Raw genomic sequence first — 20,689 nt, 5'->3', positions numbered from 1 at the left:
AGAGACCAGTCTGAGTGTTTCAGTTTCAGAGACAGAGACCAGTCTGAGTGTTTCAGCACCACAGACAGAGACCAGTCTGAGTGTTTCAGCACCACAGACAGAGACCAGCCTGAGTGTTTCAGCACCACAGACAGAGACCAGTCTGAAAACACCAATGTTTGATGCCTTAAACGCTGCTGGAAACATGATGATATAGGTTGCTAAGAAAGTTGTTGGACTCAGGGCAACAAGTCGCTACAAAGCACCCAAGTTTGTGTCTTAATAGCCACTGGAAAAATGCTGACAGGAAGCTACATCACGTCCATGTTGGATGCTTTAAAACTGCTGGAAACAAAGCGACAGGTTGCTTAAAAAAGGTGCAGGAAAAATAGTGACAGGTGGCTACGCAACAGCAATGTTTGATTCCTTAAACGCTGCTAGAAACATGATGATAGGTTGCTAAGAAGGCCACTGGAAAAACTGTGACAGGTTGCTATAAAACACCCGTGTTTTGGGCCTCAAAAACAGTTGCAAACACAGCGACAGGCTGCTAACAAAGCTGCTGGAAAAACGCTGACAGGTGGCTACAAAACACCAATGGTGACTGCCTTAAACACCGCCGGAATCATGATGACAGGTTGCTAAGGAAGCCGCTGGAAAAAAGGTGACAGGTTGCTACTAAACACCCATGATGTGGGCTTCAATAACACTTAGAAGAAAGCAACAGGTTGCTTAAAAATCTGCATGAAAACGGTGACAGGTAGCTACGCAACAGCAATGTTTGATGCCTTAAATGCCACTGGAAACATGATGATAGGTTGCTAAAAGGGGCCACTGGAGAAAGGGTGACAGTTGGCTACAAAACACCCAGCTTTGATGCCTAAAAAGCAGCTGGAAACACAGCAGTGTTTTGCAAAAAGCAAACGGTTTTGTTGTTTGTTCTACAGCTTGGCAGCCATCTCTCCGTGATGCAATGCCAATATTTTCTACTGGTGACTGGACGGTGTTGTTTTCATGTGATTTGTTGAGAGCAAGGAAAATGTGAAATACCAGCAGACTTGTATTTAAATGCTGCGTGCAGTGAGCTGCAGTCAGACTGATTATCGTGAGCCGGTATAAAGATAAAAGTTTAAAGGTTATCTGAGCAGAGCCGGGTCACAACCTCGCTGCCTCTGCTGCCACTCAGCAGCACACGGCGCAGGTTCGGTCCTGGCTGACTCATTCCACCCTAAATATCCTCTGTCAGGCTGCAGAGCAGAGGATGAGCTCACACTCACACAGCAGCAGCCACAAATGCCAGCAGCACCATTATGAAAATGACACTGGACTGAATCTGGCAGGCGGTTAATGGACGATAAAAGGAAGAGAGACACTGATGATGATGATGATGGTGATGGGAGGCTGGAGTTAAAGATGACTCAGCGTGATTTTCTTAATATTGCCTTTTCCATGTACAACATGTTTTTCTTTTTTTTAATGCTGAATATCAGCAGCAAACCACGAAAGAGAGTCTGAGAGTGCACATGGATTCTGTTCACTGGCTCAGTAGTTGTTCTTAATATCTTCAGATCTTCATCTTAAAGCCAAATCTGTCCCCCGTTACATCTGCCACTGAGTTGTTATGAGTCATCCTGCGAACATTAAAGATACACTTCTTTGTTTCAGCGACAGCAGCCCTCATGAAAGACCATCTCATCAGCTGAATGTTTAGGTTTCGTTTAGACAACTGAAACTACTCAACCCAGTCGCCAGGAAATATATTGGCATTGTACGTTTCTGTAAACCACGACTGTGTTCACTTTATTGTGTAGCAGATATGTTAAAACGTTATGTGGTTAAGGTGTCGTGTGTTAAGGCACAAAAACCACTTTGTTGTGGTTTGACAAACATCATGATTTGGCTGAAAAAACCCGGTTTGGGGGCAGAATCACTGCAGGAAATGCAGCGACGTCTCTGTGAAATACAACTGCTGTTTGTGGCACTATCTCAGCAGGGGACGCAACAATGTCTCTGCTAAAAACGCAGCTGGAAAAACGGTGACAGTTTGCTACAAAGCATGAATGTTTGGTGCCTTGAACGCCGCTGGAAACATGCTTCTGGCAAAAGGATGACGGGTCTGAGCACTGTCCCAGCAGGAAACGCAGCGATGTCTGTGTGCAAAACAACAACTTTTCATGGCACTATCCTGCAGGAAATGCAAAAATCTCTTGATAAAAAACAACTGATTTTCATGCCTAAAATGCTGCTGGAGTTGCAGCAATGTCTCAGTAAAAACACAACCATTTTTTGTGGCAGTATCCTTTCACGAAACGCAACGTCGTCACAGTAAAAAAAACAACTGCTTTTCTTGGCACTATCCCGGCAAGAAACACAGCAATGTCTTGATTACAAACAATCATTTTTTGTGGCACTATTTTGACAGGAAATGCAAAGATGTCTCGATAAAAAACAACTGATTTTCATGCCTTAAACGCTGCTGGAAACAGCGACGTGTCACTACAAAACACACACATTTGGTGTCTAAAAGGCCGCTAGAAATGCAGCGATAACTTGGTAAAAAACCGTCGCTTTTGTGGTTCTGTCATGGCAGGAAATGCAGCGATGTCTCTGTAGAAAAACAGCCTTTTTTGTTGCCTTAAAAGCTGCTGGAAACACAGCCATGACTCATTAAATCACAACCAGCTTTGCTGTTTGTTCGTCCTGAACACTGATGTGCAGCTTTGCAAGCGTCTCACCTGGGTGTTCCACTTATTTGAGCTGCAGCCTTGAGATACTGAACTCCAAACAGAACGTGATGATGAGGATGAATTCATTTTAAATGTCTCGTAACATCTCCCTTTAGTCATGATGTAAGGAAACAACGTGGGTCCTGCTCAGACAGAACCACACCTTCTCAGGGAACAAAATGGAGCTGGAGCTGTAACCTCGGTCGCTGCCTCTGTCTCTCTGTCTGTGATGAGTTTTAGCCGGAGAAAGAAGTTTGTGAGTGAAGCAGGGAGGGAATATCTGGAGGAGTTTCCCCTGAGTAACGTAAAGACCTTCTGCCAGCTGGAGCCACTAACCACCGACTCTGAGCTGAGTCATTTTCATGTTGTTTTTTTTCTGGTGCAATTGAATCAAACACAGGAGCTTATTGCTGAGTGTGTTTCTATCGCTCCCTGGATCCTGCTCACACCTGCTAAATCAGCTCCACCGCAAAAATCTCTCTGTTACTGAGTCGGTTTTGTCCTTTAATGAGTGTCCAGGACAGGACGAATATTCAACTTGTTGTTTTTCAGTTTTTCATCAACAGCAGTAAAAACAACTTACACAAGTACTTTTACTTTTGATACTTTGAAGAGACAGTTTGGATGTTTTTTTGAAGTGGGATTGTGGGTATTAGGCACTCATCCATTGGCAGTGTAATATATTTACTTCTTTACCTCGCTGTTAGACGGGAAACTGAAGCCGTTAAATCAGCTCTCTGTAAAGCCACCAAACTCAAAAATAGTAGTTCAGTCAGAAGAAAACTTTATTTACATTTGCAGTTTTTTATTTGGCGGGATGGCTCTGTTCAGGGCATCTCTGCCCTTCCACGTACGTACATGGAAAGCCTAAGGGGCCATACACATGCCGCCACTCTTACCACCTGAAAAATGCGAGGTCATGCACTAAGTGGTACTCTTGTGCTTTTTTCGTGCCAGCTTTCAAGAGCGTGGCAACCTTAACAAGCACTGTAATGGAGCCTGTCCACCTGAAATCCTGAGTGCAGAGCTGATCTTCTTCCAGGAGCTGTTTATAAGTGTGTAGGCCTATCGTCCGTGGGACAGATGTAAAGCTCCGGGTAGCCCTGCACTAACATGATCAACATTTCCGTATTTAACACAGACTGATATTTATGGATGAAGGGAAAGTTGTCAGTCGGCTGTGATTGGTTGTTCCTCGTCACAAGATATGCGTCAGAGACAGGGTGCAGCCGTCACACCCTGAAAAATAGCCACTGGGGAACGTGTACGCAGTGCGAGGGTGTCGCTCTGGAGTTTGAACGTAACTGTTGTGCATTTACTTTGAAAACAGTGAATTTGAGGTGAACACACCTTCCTGCCCTTCCATGTGCCTACATGGAAAGCTTTAAGGCAGGGAGAGCAGCAGCAAAGAACAGAGCAGCATCAGTGACAAACAGAAATGACATTGATAAGCTAGACACAGCAAAAGGAGGAGCTGGGGTGAAGGCAGGTTGCAAAGCAGCTTGCAGAGGAAGCAGCAACAGTAGGCAGGTCAGAGCAGTTTAAATAGGGCGCCATGAATGAGATTTGCTAACTACTACTAACTAAGACTGGAGACGCCGTCCACACTTTGGTAAAAGCATCCGCTTTTTGTGGCACTATCCAGGTTGCTGAAAAACTCCCATGTTTGTTTGCTTTGTGAAGCGGGGTTTCATGAGGTACTTATCCACAGTCAGTGTCGTATTTTCACTGCATTACCTAACCCTCACACAGCCCTTTGGACGGGGAGCTGGAGCCGTTATATTGCTCTCTTTATAGCCACCAGACTCTGTTGACGAGGACAGTAATGTGCCACACAGAGGAGGTTTATCACCTCTTTTGGTTTCATTGTTTGAAAGCTGAGAACTTGGAGATGAATTTAAGATGCAGCTCAGCGCTGTGTGCCCAGTTTTAGTCATAGATATGTGATAAACTTCCTGTCTTAAATTATGTCTCAGAAGTCGTTGCAGCAATTTTTGGGTTGATAGTTGAACCAACGGTTGAGGATTCATCTGTTTTTCCACAGTGCATCCATCAGTCTGCTCATTAGAGTTGTAATTAGTCGGTAATGTTGTGTATTAAAGAGGTGACTGAGCGACAGTGACGGGCAGACTGCAGGAAGAGTCTAACAAGATGATGAAACAACCGAAGACAGAGGAGAGGAGGAGGAGGAGGAGGGAGGACAGGGACGGACAGATGAGATGGGAAGGATGTGTGGGCGGAGGAGAAGAGTGGACGGAGCAGAGATTAGTCATCCAGTGGAGTTTGGACGGAGGGGGCGACGGATGGATGGATGGATGGAGAATCTCTTGGGTTCTATGTTTAGCAGCGTCTTCTCTTCCCTCCTTTAATGGAGATTCCCTTTGTGAGAGCTGCTGCTCAGGCAGTTTGTTTGTGTCGTCATGTAGCCGATACTCCTCCTGGCGTTTTATAGATTTCAGGTGACAGGGGAAATAACATTGGGCGCAGGCGGAGCTGTCGTAGAGACAAATCCCACCAACAAAAACTGATTTTTTTTTGGTCCTTTTTCTTTTATCTCTATTTTTATTGTACTATGAATAGAACATCCATGTCCGCCTGACCACAGCTCTCTGTGGAGGTTCAGTGTGAAAAGTATCTTTGGGCCTCTTGGCATCATGTGACAGACCCAGAAATCTTAATTCCAGATTTGGCCATTCTGTAAAATTTGCTTCAAAGGAGGCCCCGGGGCAGACCCAGAACACACTGGCGGGATTATAGATCTCTCTTGCCTGGGAACACCTCGGGGTCCTCCAGGAGGAGCTGGAAAGTGTTGCTGGGGAGAGGGGCGTCTGGGGTGCTTTGCTCAGCCTGCTGCCCCTGAGACCTGGCCCTGGATAAGTGGATGAAAATGGATGGATGGATGGATGGATGGATAGTGCTAGAATGGTTGGTCTGGAGGGTAGGGGTAGGAAACCCCCAGGGGAAAAAAATGACAAAGTCCATGGCTCCTCATCCAGGGGTGTGTGGACACAACCTGTGGACGTCCAGCCCTCCGTCTGGTTCTTCTAGCGGAGTAGCGGCCTGGGTCAGTGTGGTTTGCTGCCCCTCCTGACCTCTGGACGGATGTACTTATTCCTCTGGACCATGCATTTTAGCACTGATTCAATTCAAAGTATAAACACACAGCAACATTTTTAATCAACATTTGAAAGTGGAAATAGACAACCTTTCAGCTAGCTAACACTGGCAGCCAGAAACACGAATCTGTGACCCATCGTTTGTTTGATAATCTAAATAAAGAACACGTCTCCTTGCAGTGGTCCTCCTAAAATGAACAGTGGTGAAAGTTGCTTTATTCTGTAATGATCAATGATTAAAGAGCTGATGAGCAGACCGCGTTAGCTAGTGAGCTAGTGCGCTAGCTGGTGGAAAAGTTTTATACTTCCTGGCCTCCATTGGAATCCCAGGCACACTCCTTGACTGGTTTAAATCCATATCTCTGTGATTGTACTCAAGTTATCCAGCTCAAAACATTTGAATCCCGGCCATTTCCAGTTACTGACGGTGTTCCTCAAGGTTCTGTCTTGGGTCCCCTTCTGTTTATCATCTACTCACCTCCTCTGAGCTACATCTTCCGTAAATTTAACATCCACTTCCATTGCTATGCAGATGACACTCAGCTCTATCTGTCTACCAAACCTACCTCCACCCTCTCTGACTACCTTCATCCTGGTCCTCCTTCGACTTCCTCAAGTTGAGCAGTGATAAAACTGAGGTACCTTCTTAACTATATATTAAGCAATCTCCGTCCTGGTACTCAGCTCTCTGGCTCTGCAGGTGGATGTTTCTGAATAGAAAATCACTGGTCCAGCTCATAACTATTCAAGTTTTGTTTTTGTTCTTGTTGGTGGTTTTGTTTCCTCTCAGCTGGAACAACCCCTGATTTGAATAGTTTTATTATCAATCAGATCTTGAAATTTTAGTGTTTTTTTCTTTGATCAATAATGGACTTGTTGGTTCCGGTGCTCCCTTTGTCCCCCCCCCCAATAGATGTCACAGTGCGTCTGTAGAGGGCTCTGAGCATCAGTGATGCTCTTCACCTCAGGACAGAGTGGAAACGATGCTTAAAATGGGAATCAAAGTGTGTTTAAACAGTGTGTTTGTGCAGGCCGAGGCGTACGCTCTGAAGTTATCACAGGACAGATGAATTTCACACAGGGATGACATAAATCTTTAATGAAAACGCAATGCAAACAGGCGCAAATACACAGAACGGAGCGAGCGGCTTCACATCTGCTGCTGTTTACGGCCTCGTAACAGATTAGGACCAGTGCTGGGAAAAGGTCGACTGTAACACACACACACACGATCATATTCTCATCACTAAGCAACACAACACTGACATGCTGTGTGGCTGCACGCGCCGGCTGGGCTTTCCTCAACTCATTTATTCCTGTGTCCTGTTGTAAACGTAACTTTAACAACTGATGTTACAGAGTTTTACAGCATTAAAGGGTTAAATTTTCCAAAGGGCTGAAACCCTGTTGTTTTTGCTTTGGCTTCTTTTTCTTCCTAAGAAATGTTTTCCCAAATTCCTGTGAGATGGTGCATTATAGACACATGAAATTTTCACCAGTGATTGGAAGTTGTGTGCAAATACTGCTCAAGAAATATGACACCAATCGGCTAGATGGGGGCGCTATAATCAAGGCCCAGGAAAACAGTTCTGAAAGGCCATTCCCCTCATACTCTAAGTCCAATTGACTTGAAATTTGACACACGAGTGCTGCTCAGTGTGCTCAACAAAAACACATACACAACCATGAAAGGACCACTGTAAAAATGTCCGCCATTTTGAATCATTTGAGAAACACATTTTTAAAAATTCGTCCTAAATGGTAGGTTTGATTCATACCAAATTTTCTGTGGATCATCGCTAGTCCAAGCTCATCATAACTTTCCGTTTTGAAGATATTAACCAATGAACTTTAGAGGGGGCGTGGCTTAGCACAAAAATGGACTTAACTTCACAATCATTGAGCCAGTCATCACAAAACCTGCAGGAAATGTCTAAAGAGGGACCAGGAACATATCCTGAAAGTTTCATTTAACTCGACCACTAGGTAGCGCCAAAATTGCAACAACAAGAAACATTGCACACACACAAAAAATAATTTGGCACAACACAATGCCACAATGCCATTTAGATTTTTATGGAAAGCACATTTCCTCCTAAATCTTAGGTCCGATTTTTACCAAATTTTATGTGGCTCATCACTGGATAGACCTCATCAAAACTTATCAAAAGGTTTTTGACATCTCATTGCGTTTTGAAGATAATGACCAATGAACTTTAGAGGGGCGTGGCTTACAAAATAGGCCTAACTCCACTACTGTTGAGCCAATCATCACATAACCTGCAGGGAATGTCTACAGAGGTACCAGCAACGTACCCTAAAATTTTCATTGAAATCAACCTGAAAGTTCCATTCAAATCGACCACTAGGTAGCGCCAAAATTGCAAAAAAAAAAGAATTTGGCACGACACGATTAAAAGCACATTTTCAACATCTCCTCCTGAACCTTATGTCTGATTTTTACCAAATTTTCTGTGGATCACCACTTGATAAACCTCATCAAAACTTATCAAAAGGTTTTTGATATCTCACTGCATTTGGAAGATATTCACCAATGAACTTAGGAGGGGGCGTGGCTTAGCACAAAAAATGGACCTTACTCCATTGCCGTTGAACCAATCATCACAAAACTTGCAGGGAATGTGTAAGAGTTACCAGCAATGTACCCTAACATTTTCTTTGAAATCAAAAAAACTGCAAAAAAGAAAGAAAGAAAAAAAAGAATTTGGCACAACATAATGCCATGATGCCATTTTGATTTTTATGAAAAGCACATTTTCAACATCTCCTCCTAAACCTTAGGTCTGATTTGTACCAAATTTTCTGTGGATCATCACTTGATAAACCTCATCAAAACTTATCAAAAGGTTTTTGATATCTCATTGCGTTTGGAAGATATTCACCAATGAACTTTGGAGGGGGCGTGGCTTAGCACAAAAAATGGACCTTATGCCGTTGCCATCGAACCAATCATCACAAAACTTGTGGTCATCGCTAGTCCAAGCTCATCATAACTTTCCGTTTTGAAGATATTGACCAATGAACTTTAGAGGGGGCGTGGCTTAGCACAAAAATGGACCTAACTTCACAATCATTGAGCCAATCATCACAAGACTTGCAGGAAATGTCCAAACAAGTACCTGGAACATATTCTAAAAGCTTCATTTAAATCGACCACTAGGTAGCACCACAACTGCAAAAAAAAAGCACTACGTTTTTTTTCAAAAGCAATGTTTCTGCAACCGACCAATAGGAAGTGACAGAGTTTTAAAGGTCCATTCTAGCATCGCCACTAGCAGCCATATGATTCACACCTGTTTCTGCTCATAATCTGACAAATAGTTTTTGTTTCCAGTCGACATTTAGGGTTAAATTCAGGCAGAACACCTGCAGGAGTTTGATGTTAAAGGTTGTTGGTTGTTTCTTTGTTGAGTTTGCAGCTTCTTTCTAACTGACTGTTGTTGTTTTTGTGTCCGCAGGTTGTTTGTTTGAAAAGAAGCTCTGTCCGAGAGATCAGCTGTGCAACGATGGTGAGTCTTCCACTTTTACTTTGCCAGTTTTATTCCAGCATGTGAGCATGAAGTCACGTTCACATGTTGGGTTCATTGGAGCCGTCACACACAGGCTCATATTTATGACGTCATGGTGATACTAAATTCTATTTCACAATACGATACGACACGATGCAATGCGGTACAATGTGATACGATGCAATATACTTAATTGTCCACGTAGGGAAATTCATTTTGGACTCAAGTATTGCTGCCTTACAGTAATAGTCCAGGAGAAATGAAAAGCGTGACAGTGTTGCACATCAGCCATTTAGATTGGCTGGGGGGCGTTTGTTTCTTCCACATTAGCGCTCAGCTTTGATGGAGCGTCTTCATCAACATTTTAAATGAGTCCTCACAGCTGAGACGCTGCTGTTTACAGGGATTCTGCTAATTAAACACAAAGCTTTGATAGATGTCAGAAACAACACAGCATGAGGTGCAGCGGAGCCTTGAGCTGAATGCTTAATTAGGAATGAAAGTAACTTTGGCCCCGATCACACACAAAGTGTTGCAGGTTGCAAAATTGTAGTCGTCATCATTACAGTCCAGCAGTTGACTGTCTAAGAAATAAGATTTTTTTTGTGTGTGATTTAGACGGACTGACCCTTTAAAAATGTCTTTTCTATCTGTTATAATTTGTTCACTCTTGCAGCACATTCATGCAGCCAAAGTAAAACTTAGATGTCCTCCTCTGGGAGGCTGATGTGAACACTTTCTTCCCCAGTGGGAAGCTCGTATTTACGGTACCCTGAATGCAGCGTGACGAGAATAGTAAGCCAGCCAATAGTGAGTGTTCCCAGCGGGCTCCAGTCGCAGCGACACGCTTCAGAAAGCCGTGACGTGTCTTCTGTCCATCAACACAGTCAGGAGCCGACGAGCTGTCACGGCTCAGCCTGCCGTTAACGGGGCCGTCTATAATCCCCCAGTGGGTTTCCTGCTTCCTTCCTGCCTGTTCAAACGTGGTTAGGATGTCATTACAGGAGCGTGCACGTGCGTGAGCGTGCACCTGTGTGTCTCAGCCTTCAGAGGCAGCTGAATTATTGATGGCGGTGTGTTTCTGCTTCTTGAAGATGTTCTGTGTTTGCAGAGATGGGAACATTTAGGGAACATGAGCAGCGTTCATTGTTCAGTGTCCTGACGTGAGAGTTGGATGATGCTCGGAGGAAGTGCATGTGCTGAAATGTAAGAGTGAGAGTGTGTGATAGAGAGAACAACAAGTTGAATTTCAGACTGCACTGCAAACAAACATCTGGAATCTGTGATGGACCTCTGGAATGACAGTGTAGAATACATTTAATACCAGACTGCATTGAAAATCTGCCCATGTTTGTGTCCTTTAACATCTGTTAACTTATACATTTCAGTAAAATCCATTTAATACCAATTTCCGACTGCATTTGAAAAACAGCCCATTTTTTATTCTGAAACATCTGTATGCTCAAATATTTTAGTAAAATCTGCTTCATTCCAGGCTGCATTAAAAACTGCCTATTGTTTGTCCTTTTACAACCATTATCTTGAATATCTTAGTAAAAATAAATGGGCGCAACCCACATGCTCAGCTCTGCTGCTCATCCCACAAACATATGTTCCTTACAAATGTGGCACCATTTAAAAGGGAAATAAACAGGCTTTCCAACAGTATAGGATGTATTGCCAAGAAGTATTGTTACAACAACAAAATAATCTACCAAACAGCTTTTATTTTAGTTTATATTTAATACCAAACTGAATGAAAAAAACTGCCCATTTGTGTCCTTTAACATGTATAGCTTTGAGTATTGTAGTCATCTGTTTAATTCCAGACTACAATAATGAACTAATAATAATGCCTTTTGTGTCGTTAAACATCTGTAATTTTGAATGGTTCATTTCCAAACTGCCCAATTTGTGTCTGACATTTGCTGCTTGAAAATTTTAGTAAAGCCTATAGCATTAAAGACCGCATTAAAAAATAACTGCCCATTTTTTTCCTCTTAAACACCTGTAATCTTGTATTTTAACAAAAACTCTTTAAAGCCCGTCTGCATAAAAAAACCTGACCATTATGGGTCCGTATTTAATTCCAGACTGTATTAAAAAAAAGCCCTTTTCCCCCCTTAAACACCTGTAATCTTGTATTTTCATAAAAACCATTTTGTGTCCTTAAACATCGGTTATCTGTAACCTTGAATATTCTAGTAAAATGTATTTAATTCTAGACTCCATTAAAAAAATGCCCATTTTTTCCCCCTTAAACAACTTTAATCTTGCATTTTATTAAAAACTCGTCTACAGAAAAAAACTGCCCATTTTGTTTCCTTAAAGATATATAATCTTAAATATTTTGGCAAAATAACTTGAATTCCAGACTGCATTAAAAAGCAGCCAATTTAGTGTCCTTAAGCATCTATAAACTATAATCTATACTATAAACTATTTTAGCGAAGTCTGAATCATTCTAGACTGCGTGAAAAACGTCCCTTTTCCCCCCTTAAACATCAGTAATCTTGAATATTTTAGTAAAATAAACTTAATTCCAGACTGAATTAAAAAAACTGCCCATCTTTTAATTTAATTTAATCTTGTGTTCCGAAACACCTGCGATCTTAAATATTTTAGTAAAACTATTTTTAATTCCAAACTGAATTAAAAAAACAGCCCATTTTGTGTCCTTGAACATCTGTAATTTCAAATATTTGAGTAAAATCGGTTTAATTCCAGACCACAATAATAAACTGCCTATTTCTTTGTCCGTAAACATCTGTAATTTTGAATAGTTTAGTAAAATCAGTTCATTTCCAAAATGAATTTAAAACATTTGCCCATTTTGTTTCCTACATTTGCTACTTGAAAATTTTAGTAAAGTCTGTAGCATTCAAATAACGTCCATTTTGTGTCCTTTTGTAGTAAAATAAACTGAATTCCAGACTGAATTAAAAACAAGTGCCCATTTTGTGTCCTTGAACATCTGTAATTTAAAATATTTGAGTAAAATCTATTCAATTCCAGACTGTATTAAAAAATTTGCCCATTTTTTTCCCTTAAACACCTGTAATCTTGTATTTTAATAAAAACTCGTCTACAGAAAAAACCTGACTCTTTTGTGTCCTTAAAGATATATCTTTAATATTTTGGCAAAATAACTTGAATTCCAGACTGCATTAAAAAGCAGTCAGTTTTGTGTCCTTAAACATCTATAATCTTGTCTCAGTAATTCCAGACTGCATGAAAAAATGTCATTTTTTCCCCCTTAAGCACCTGTAATCTTGAATATATTTTTGTAAAAATATATTTATTTTGAGTAAAATCTATTCAATTCGAGGCTGTATTAAAAAATCTGCCCATTTTTTATCCCTTAAACACCAGTAATCTTGTATTTTAATAAGAACTCTTTAAAGCCCGTCTGCATAAAAGAACCTGACCATTTTGTGTCTGTAAACATCAGCTGTCTGTAACCTTATATATTCTAGTAAAATGTTTTTAATTCCAGACTGTATTAAACTTGTACTCCACCCCCATTTTGCAGCAAAAACGCCTAAAATGACATACCCAAATTAAAATGACTGTAGCTTCTGAACCGCTCTGACTACATGCATGCATGAGGTCTTGCCAGAAAGAAAACTCCCTGAAGTTTCTTGTGAAAGTGTCAGAAACACTCTAGGTGATACAGAGACAGAGTAATGGGCCTCTGAAGTCAGTATAAAAATTGAAGATTTTGCCTAAAATAAAATAAAAAATGTGTTTCAGGATGAATAACTGTCTGTGGCTTCATCTGAGCAGGTAAATGACTGTGGGGCTGTAGGCACACTATCAATGAACACTTGTTTCAAATTTGAAGAAGACTGCTCAAAGTATGACCATTCTACAGTGTTTTTACCATGAAAAGATCCAAGCGGAGCTCCAAATGACAAGTCGGTCACTCGGCTTCAAAACAGTACTATCATCCAAGCGGAGCTCCAAATGACAAGTCGGTCACTCGGCTTCAAAACAGTACTATCAGGGATCAAACAACACTCAGCCAGCTTCAAACATTGTACCTTATTGAAATCAGGCGTGATTATGATAGCTGATGTTGTTTATGACACAGAAACACCATAAAATATCACCAAATAAAGCCAGATGAAACGTGAAAGTTATGATCCCACTTTCTAAACGGTATATCTCAGCCAAAAATAGTGGTAGGAGTGAGACTCTTACCATTTATAAAAGAGCTAAGTCCCCGCTAACAGCTCCACATAAGATCGCGAGTAATCCTTTAACTTTTCCTGCTGAAAAACGGCATGACGTGACTTGTCGCCGCTCATCGCGATTTTGGACTTTGTGTGTTTAGGCTGCTCTGGTGCGAAATCCATAAGACATAAAAGAAAAACGCTGTTATTTTTGAGAAGTCGAGAGCTTCCTGAATCCGGCAATACCAAACATCACATGGTTTGATGACGTAGTGCGCCTGGGAGATACCATTTAACAGAGGAGGGGGGGAGCGAGGACGTCGGCGTCCTGGCGGAGTTAGAGAGGTTAAGAAAATGCCCAGTTTTTGTCCTGAAACATTTGCTGCTTGAAAATTGTAGAAAAGTCTGTTAAATTCAAGACTGCATTCAAAGGCAGCCCATTTTGTGTTCTTGAACATCTGTAATCTGTGTCCAACCCCTGGAGTGTTAAAGAAGGATAAACTTAATTCCAGATGTGTTTTTAAAACATGACATTTTACAGCCTGAAACATCTGTGTTCAATCGCTGTAACACTGACGTCCCGTGCTGTGTCCGGGTGAAACCTTGAGAATATTTGAGTACATTTTGTTCAGGATGATGTCGTTCGTGCATGAAAACGTCTTTAATCAGTGTTGAACCTGGAATATTTGAGTAAAATATACTCACTCCAGACTGAAGTGAAACAACAACTCGTTTTGTTTCTTCTAACTTGTGTGATCTGTGATCTGTTGGTTCAGAGGGAATTTAAACTCAGCAGAGACAACGGCTGCATTTCAGTGTGTGTTAACTCTGAGTCATCACTTGAGCTCTGGGGTGTGTGTATGTGTGTGACGGTGACGTCGAGTGCACCGGTGCTGAAATGTGAGTGTGTGAAGTGTGTGAGTTTCTCTATGAGGTTCGTCACATTGTCAGAAAGGTGGAAAGAGCGACGTGAAGAGAAGGAAACGGAGTGAACGACACAAAAGAGAGGAAGAAAAAAAAAGAGCCGGAGTGCAACGTAAACAAGGTCTCCCTCCGTCAGCCGCTCTCTGCCAATCCCTGCTCGGCCCGGCCGTCTCTATGACAACAGTGACATCACTTGCCTGACGACCGTGTGTCTCCCTCGTGTGTGTGTGTGTGTGTGTGTGTGTGTGTGTGTTTGTTTGATGAGAGATGGAGGGAGGCAGAGGTGATGACTCACCACGGCCCACGTTCACACAACCACACACATTGTGCTTCACTGTGTGTGTGTGCGTGTGTGTGTGTAGTTGCAGGCTTGTACATATCTGTGTATATGTTTATGTACATGTGAGTACATGTGTTTTTGCACGTTCGTATCCATTGCGTTGTGTATATTTGTGCCTTTGTGTATGTGGTGTGTGCACGTGCACATCTGTACATTGTGTCCATATCTGTTGTGTGTTTCTAGCTTTACTCTCTCCGTATGAACGTCAGCTCTGTGTCGAGTTAAATAATCGAGTTGCTTTTTTGGTCGATTATTTGTATATATGTTTGTTTATATATAAATATCGGTTGGTTTATTTGTTTGCTTTTGTTTACATGTGGGTCTACATCATATTTGTGCACCGGTTTCAGACGTAGGTGGACTGATGTCAGCTTGTTTTCTCCTGCTGCTCGTAGCTGTTTTGAGTTTTAATCGAAGTTAAAGGGTCAGTTTACGCAAACCTCACCTCTAGTGCGATGCGTCCACATCATTTTGTCTTGCGTCCACGTAAACTGGAGGTTTAAAGGGATATTTGGGCAATTTTCAACCAGCTCTGTATCATAACACAACCTTTTCTTGTAGAACAGTTTGTATGATATCCTGCAAAAAAATGCACGCACAACAGTTCGTACAATATCCTACAAAGTTGCACCCCGCAAATTACATTCTTTTTTTATTTTTAGAAACATGTTTAAGTGCACTGTTTAGCTGTAATAAGAGAATTCGTGAAAACGGAGGCTGAGAAACTGAAGTCAGAAGGTAAAACCAGGCAGAGCTGATCAAATATAAACCAAGATTGTGTTAGTTTATTACTTATTTCTTGCCTTTGTGCCTTGAGTTTGTGAAAATGGAGACTGAAAAACTGACTTGTTGTTGTTCTCTTCCCATGCAGATGGTTTGTTCGGTCAGTGCCAGGCCCCCCACCAGGAACCCGTCCAGTACCAGGTGTCTGTCCCCGTCCTGCACAAACTGCAGGAAGTCCTCAAAGACCTCATGGTGCAAGGTGAGTCTCTGTCACGCTGACATTCAAAGCAGGAAGTCGGAGTTAAGGTCAGACAGAAAAGACAGTATAGCTGACATTTGTGTCGTCTCGTGGCTGCGCAGGTCTGACCTGGAAGGACGACATCACCCAGGCGATCATCGGCCGAGAGTTGAGTCACATCCCCACGGTCAGCTCGGCCTCGAACCTTCGTGAGAAGTCGCCGAAACAGTAAGAAACTAACAGAAGGAAGGAAAATGTTGATAAACCAGGGAAGAAAAATCTGAATGAAGATTTGTCTCCCAGGTTGTCGAGACTGTCGGGCCCCAGTCAGCAGAGGGTTCCGGGGCCCGAGGATCCAGCTGACCCCGAGATGATGCAGCAGTACGTAGACTACATGATCCTCGACCCCTCCAGGTCCTCCGTCCACATGCAGACGCCCCTGCTGGACCCTTACACCTACCGCCAGGTGGGGAAAATACCCAGGCACAGATTGTGTTGTAGAGTTATTCTGCCCCCTAGTGGCCATCAAACCCACCTGTGTGTTGCTGATGTGTCGTTGCAGCAGCAGTATGGCTACCAGGAGGAAGAAGAGCGCTCCCTCAACTCTCTGGACGATAACCAAGCCTTCCCGCTCCTCGGCTCCCCCTCTCGCTCCGGATCCCGAGGAACCCCTCTGGACAGAGACCGGCAGCTCCTCCAGGACCTGGTGTCCTTTTACCTCACCTCTCCTTCTTCCTCTTCTTCCTCTTCCTCCTCTTCCTCTCCTGTGCAGTCCCTCTCACGCCACAGAGGGGCAGTAGCAGCAGCAGCAGCAGCAGCAGGATTTCCCTCCTCGTCATCCTCCTCGTCCTCGTCCTCCTCCTTTTTCCCAGAGCTGGACTTCCCGCTGGATTACGGCGAGGACTACGTTTCCCAGGTAGCTCAGCTCAGCAAGCAGCAGCAGCAGCAGCAGCAGCAGCAGCAGGAGCAGGCGGAGAAGAAGGCGCAGGAGGAGTACGACGCCCTGTCAGGACTGGACGGTGAGACAGGCGAGGATTTAAAGATGTCGTTAAAGTTGATATTTTTCAAACAGGAAGTTTATTACGATTTTGAGGTACTTGTAATTAAGTATTTCCTTTTCATATAACTTCTACTTCACTACAATTCACAGCCAGATATTTTAGGCTCTTTACCCTTGCGAGGCAGCTGGAGGGGTCGTGGGAGTTTGCCCATCCAGTCTACATGTGCTTTGTGGACTTGAAGAAGGCTTACGATCACGTCTCTTGAAGGGTGAGACTTACTGCAGGACTAGGGGATACCGGGCTCGCTGCTATGAGTCATCCAGTCCCTGTATGACCAAAGTGAAAGCTGCGTCTGCATACTCGGCGTACAGTCAAATGCGTTCTCAGTGGGTGTTGGCCTCCACCAGGGTTGTCCCTTGTCACCAATCCTGATTGTGATATTCATGGACAGGATCTGGAGGTGCAGCTGGGGGGAGGAAGGGGTCCAGTTTGGTGACCTCAGAATTGCATCTCTGCTTTTCGCAGATGATGTGGTTCTGTTGGCTTCATCACTCCATGACCTCCAGCATGCATTTGTGTGAAGCTGTTGGGATGAGAGTCAGCACCAAGGGGGGTGTCGAGAACTGGTGGATTTCCCCCTACAGGTTGGGGGAGAGTTACTGCCTCAAGCGAGGGAGTTCAAGTATCTTAGGGTCTTGTTCAGGAGTGAGGGTAGAATGGAGCGTGAGATGGATCGGCCTTAGGGCAAAGTTTTTGATTTCCTGGTCCATCTACGTCCCAACCCTCACCTATGGTCATGAGCTCTGGGTAGTGACTGAAAGAATGAGATCGCGGATCCAAGCGGCCGAAATGAGTTTCCTCTGTAGGGTGTCTGGGTTCAGGCTTAGAGATAGGGGGAGGAGCTCAGAGTAGAGCTGCTGCTCCTTTACATCCAAAGGGGTCAGTTGAGGTGGTTTAACATCTGATCAGGATCCTCCTGGGCGCCTTCTGTTAGAGGTGTTCTGGGCACGTCCCACTGGTAGGAGGCCCCGGGGCAGACCCAGAACACACTGGAGGGATTATAAATCTCGTCTGGCCTGGGAACACCTCGGGATCCTCCAGGAGGAACTGGAAAGTGTCGTTGGGGAGAAGGACGTCTGGGGTGCTTTGCTTGGCCTGCTGCCCCTGAGACCTGACCCTGGATAAGCGGAAGAAAATGATGGATGGATATTCATTAGTCGATTAGTCTTGGCCTAAATATTTGTTTGCTACATCAAATCTCCCAAAATATTGACTGTTGTTTTATAAAGTACAGTAAAGTACACTCAGTATGTCTGAGCTCTACCATGTGTGTGTTTCACTGTGTTTTCCAGAGCGCTCTCTGCAGAGGCTGGCTCTGCTGCTCGACCACTACGGCCTCGACATGAAGGATTTGTCCCCCGAGCAGAGAGACAACCTGCCGGCGGCTCTGAAGCAGCTGCAGATGGAGAGCTCTTACGCCCACAAACAAACCAAAGGTCCGTCTGCTCTTCATTTAACTGCTGCTGTTAAAGCTGCACACACTCATTCATAAAGAGGAGATAACTGAAGGGAATACGAGGGCTTAAAAACTGCCGTCGTTTCTGTCTGATGGTTCTGAGAATGGGACAAAAGTTGTGTTAAGGCCAGGGCCGTAGGGTTTGTTTCAACGCTGGGGACGACTGAAACGAGGGGTTTGGGATCCTCTGCATTTTCTGCATTAATTTTTGGTGTAAATGTCTTTAATTGTCAAAATAAAAGTGCTACTTTCATGTTTTTTTCACCTTCGCGCTGGCAATAGGCAGGACAACAGGCATTATGTCCTTCAGTCCACTTGGACTAAAGGATGAACTGATTAGAATTTGTTGGTCGAAGGTCAAAGGTCTCAAGGTCTTCAGGGGAATTTCCACAAATTTGGCACAAACGTCCACTTGGACTCAAGAATGAACTGATTACAATTCGGTGGTTGAAGACCAAAGGTCACTGTGACCTTGCGTCTTTCTCATTCTCGTAAACACGATATGTCAAGAATGCCTTAAGGGACTTTGTCCAGATTTGACACAAACATCCACTTGGACTCAAGAATGAACTGAGTAGAATTTGGTGGTTGAAGGCTAAAGGTCACTGTGATCTTGCGTCCGTGTCATTCTCTTGAACACAATATCTCAAAAAGGTCTTCAGGGGAATTTCCACAAATTTGGCACAAACGTCCACTTGGACTCAGGAATGAACTGATTACAATTCGGTGGTTGAAGACCAAAAGTCACTGTGACCTAGCATCTTTCTCATTCTCGTAAACATGATATGTCAAGAACACCTTAAGGGAATTTCTCTAGATTTGGCACAAACACCCACTTGGACTCAAGAATGAACTGAGTAGAATTCGTTGGTTGACGACCAAAGGTCCCTATGATGTTGTGTCCATGGCATTCTCTTGAACGCAATATCTCAAGAAGGCCTTCAGAGAATTTTCACAAATTTGGCACAAACGTCCACTTGGACTCAGTGACAAACTAATTAGAATATGGTGGCTGAAGACCAAAGGTCACTGTGACCTTGCATCTTTCTCATTCTCGTAAACATGATATGTCAAGAATACCTAAAAGGAATTTCTCCAGATTTGACACAAACATCCACTTGGACTCAAGAATGAACTGAATAGAATTTGGTGGTTGAAGGCTAAAGGTCACTGTGATCTTGTGTCCGTGTCATTCTCTTGAACGCAATATCTCAAGAAGGTCTTTGGGAAATTTCCTCAAATTTGGCACAAATGTCCAGTTGGACTCAAGAATGAACTGAATATTTGGTGGTTGAAGGCTAAAGGTCACTGTGATCTTGCATCCATCTCATTCTGAAGAATGAACTTAACAGACACAGTCATCATCCTGGTCTCTCCTGAAAGGAAACAGTTTATTATCTGATCAGATTTTACTGAGGCACAAACGTGGTTAAGATGTAAGATGTGTTTAGTTTTAGCCTCTAAATTGGATGCAGTCCTGAAGAAACTGTTGTCACAGTGATATCTGGATCTTAAACTATAACCAGGAAGTGGGTTAAAATAGTCTCAGTACGTCTAAATATAACTTGTGCTGCATTATTGATGATTATTTTTGTCTCCTATTTAGATAAATATGGGAACGACGCTGCGGCAGGAAAGAAGGTGAGCATGTGTCTTTGTTTTATTTTGGTGTTAAAATATATTCATAAAAACATTTTCAAAGTAACAGCTGTAGAAAAAGTACAATATAAAAGTTTGAAGCAGCAGAAAATGGCCGTAATCAACGATGTGAAAACGCAAGTGTTTTATTCTCTGTATCATCAGGTCTCAGAGGGTTCAATGGCGTACAAGATGGCCGCCATTGAGGCTCCGCCCTCCACCAACAAACCACCCAAACCAGAAGCAGCTCAGAAGGATCTGACTCCCGCTGCGGCAGCCAAAGATGAACCAGCGACCAAAGCTGAGGAGTTCGGCTACATCGTCACCAATCAGAGGTACGAACGCTCGCCTCCTCCACCAACCAGGAAGTGATGTAACACATGTGAGTGAGCGTGGCGTCTTCATGTTGTTGAGTTTGTTTGTGTGAGTGGAGGAGACGTGGAGGTGGGAGGAGGCCTCAGAAAAAAGAAAAAAGAAAAAGAAAATCAAGTAAAGGGAAGCGAAGGAGGAGAAGAAAAGAGTTACAGGAAATGATGAAGACAAATTTGTGAAGAAGGAAAGAAATTTAAAAAAGGGAAGGAGGAAAGATTGAGACCAAAAGGAGGGAAAGTAGGGGGACGATTAAAGAAAGAGAGCGAGGTGAAAGGAAAGAAGAAAAGAAGGAAAGTAAAAGGAGGGAAAGTGGGAAGAAGGAGATGGAAAGTAGGAAAGGAAGAAAGCAGAGGAAAGGAAAAGAGGAAGGGAAAGTTGCGAAGAAGGCATGAAATTTAAAAGAAGGAAGGA

General features: G+C 43.1%; 1 protein-coding gene across 1 annotated transcript in view; it reads left to right on the top strand.

Moving 5' to 3' along the window:
* LOC126403467 (receptor-type tyrosine-protein phosphatase-like N) overlaps nt 1-20,689 on the top strand; it is a 39,508-nt gene that overhangs the window by 8,553 nt on the left and 10,266 nt on the right. Inside the window, exons 2-9 of the mRNA XM_050066149.1 lie at nt 9,301-9,351; nt 15,662-15,772; nt 15,874-15,979; nt 16,055-16,217; nt 16,314-16,770; nt 18,105-18,248; nt 19,875-19,909; nt 20,072-20,241. Of these exons, the coding sequence (XP_049922106.1) occupies nt 9,301-9,351; nt 15,662-15,772; nt 15,874-15,979; nt 16,055-16,217; nt 16,314-16,770; nt 18,105-18,248; nt 19,875-19,909; nt 20,072-20,241 (1,237 nt within the window). The remainder of the gene's footprint in view (nt 1-9,300; nt 9,352-15,661; nt 15,773-15,873; nt 15,980-16,054; nt 16,218-16,313; nt 16,771-18,104; nt 18,249-19,874; nt 19,910-20,071; nt 20,242-20,689) is intronic.

The sequence above is a fragment of the Epinephelus moara genome, chromosome 16 (assembly GCF_006386435.1).
Source record: "Epinephelus moara isolate mb chromosome 16, YSFRI_EMoa_1.0, whole genome shotgun sequence".
Classification (NCBI taxonomy): Eukaryota; Metazoa; Chordata; class Actinopteri; order Perciformes; family Serranidae; genus Epinephelus; species Epinephelus moara.
Note: the sequence above shows the minus strand (reverse complement) of the source record. Positions and strands in the feature narration are given on the sequence as shown.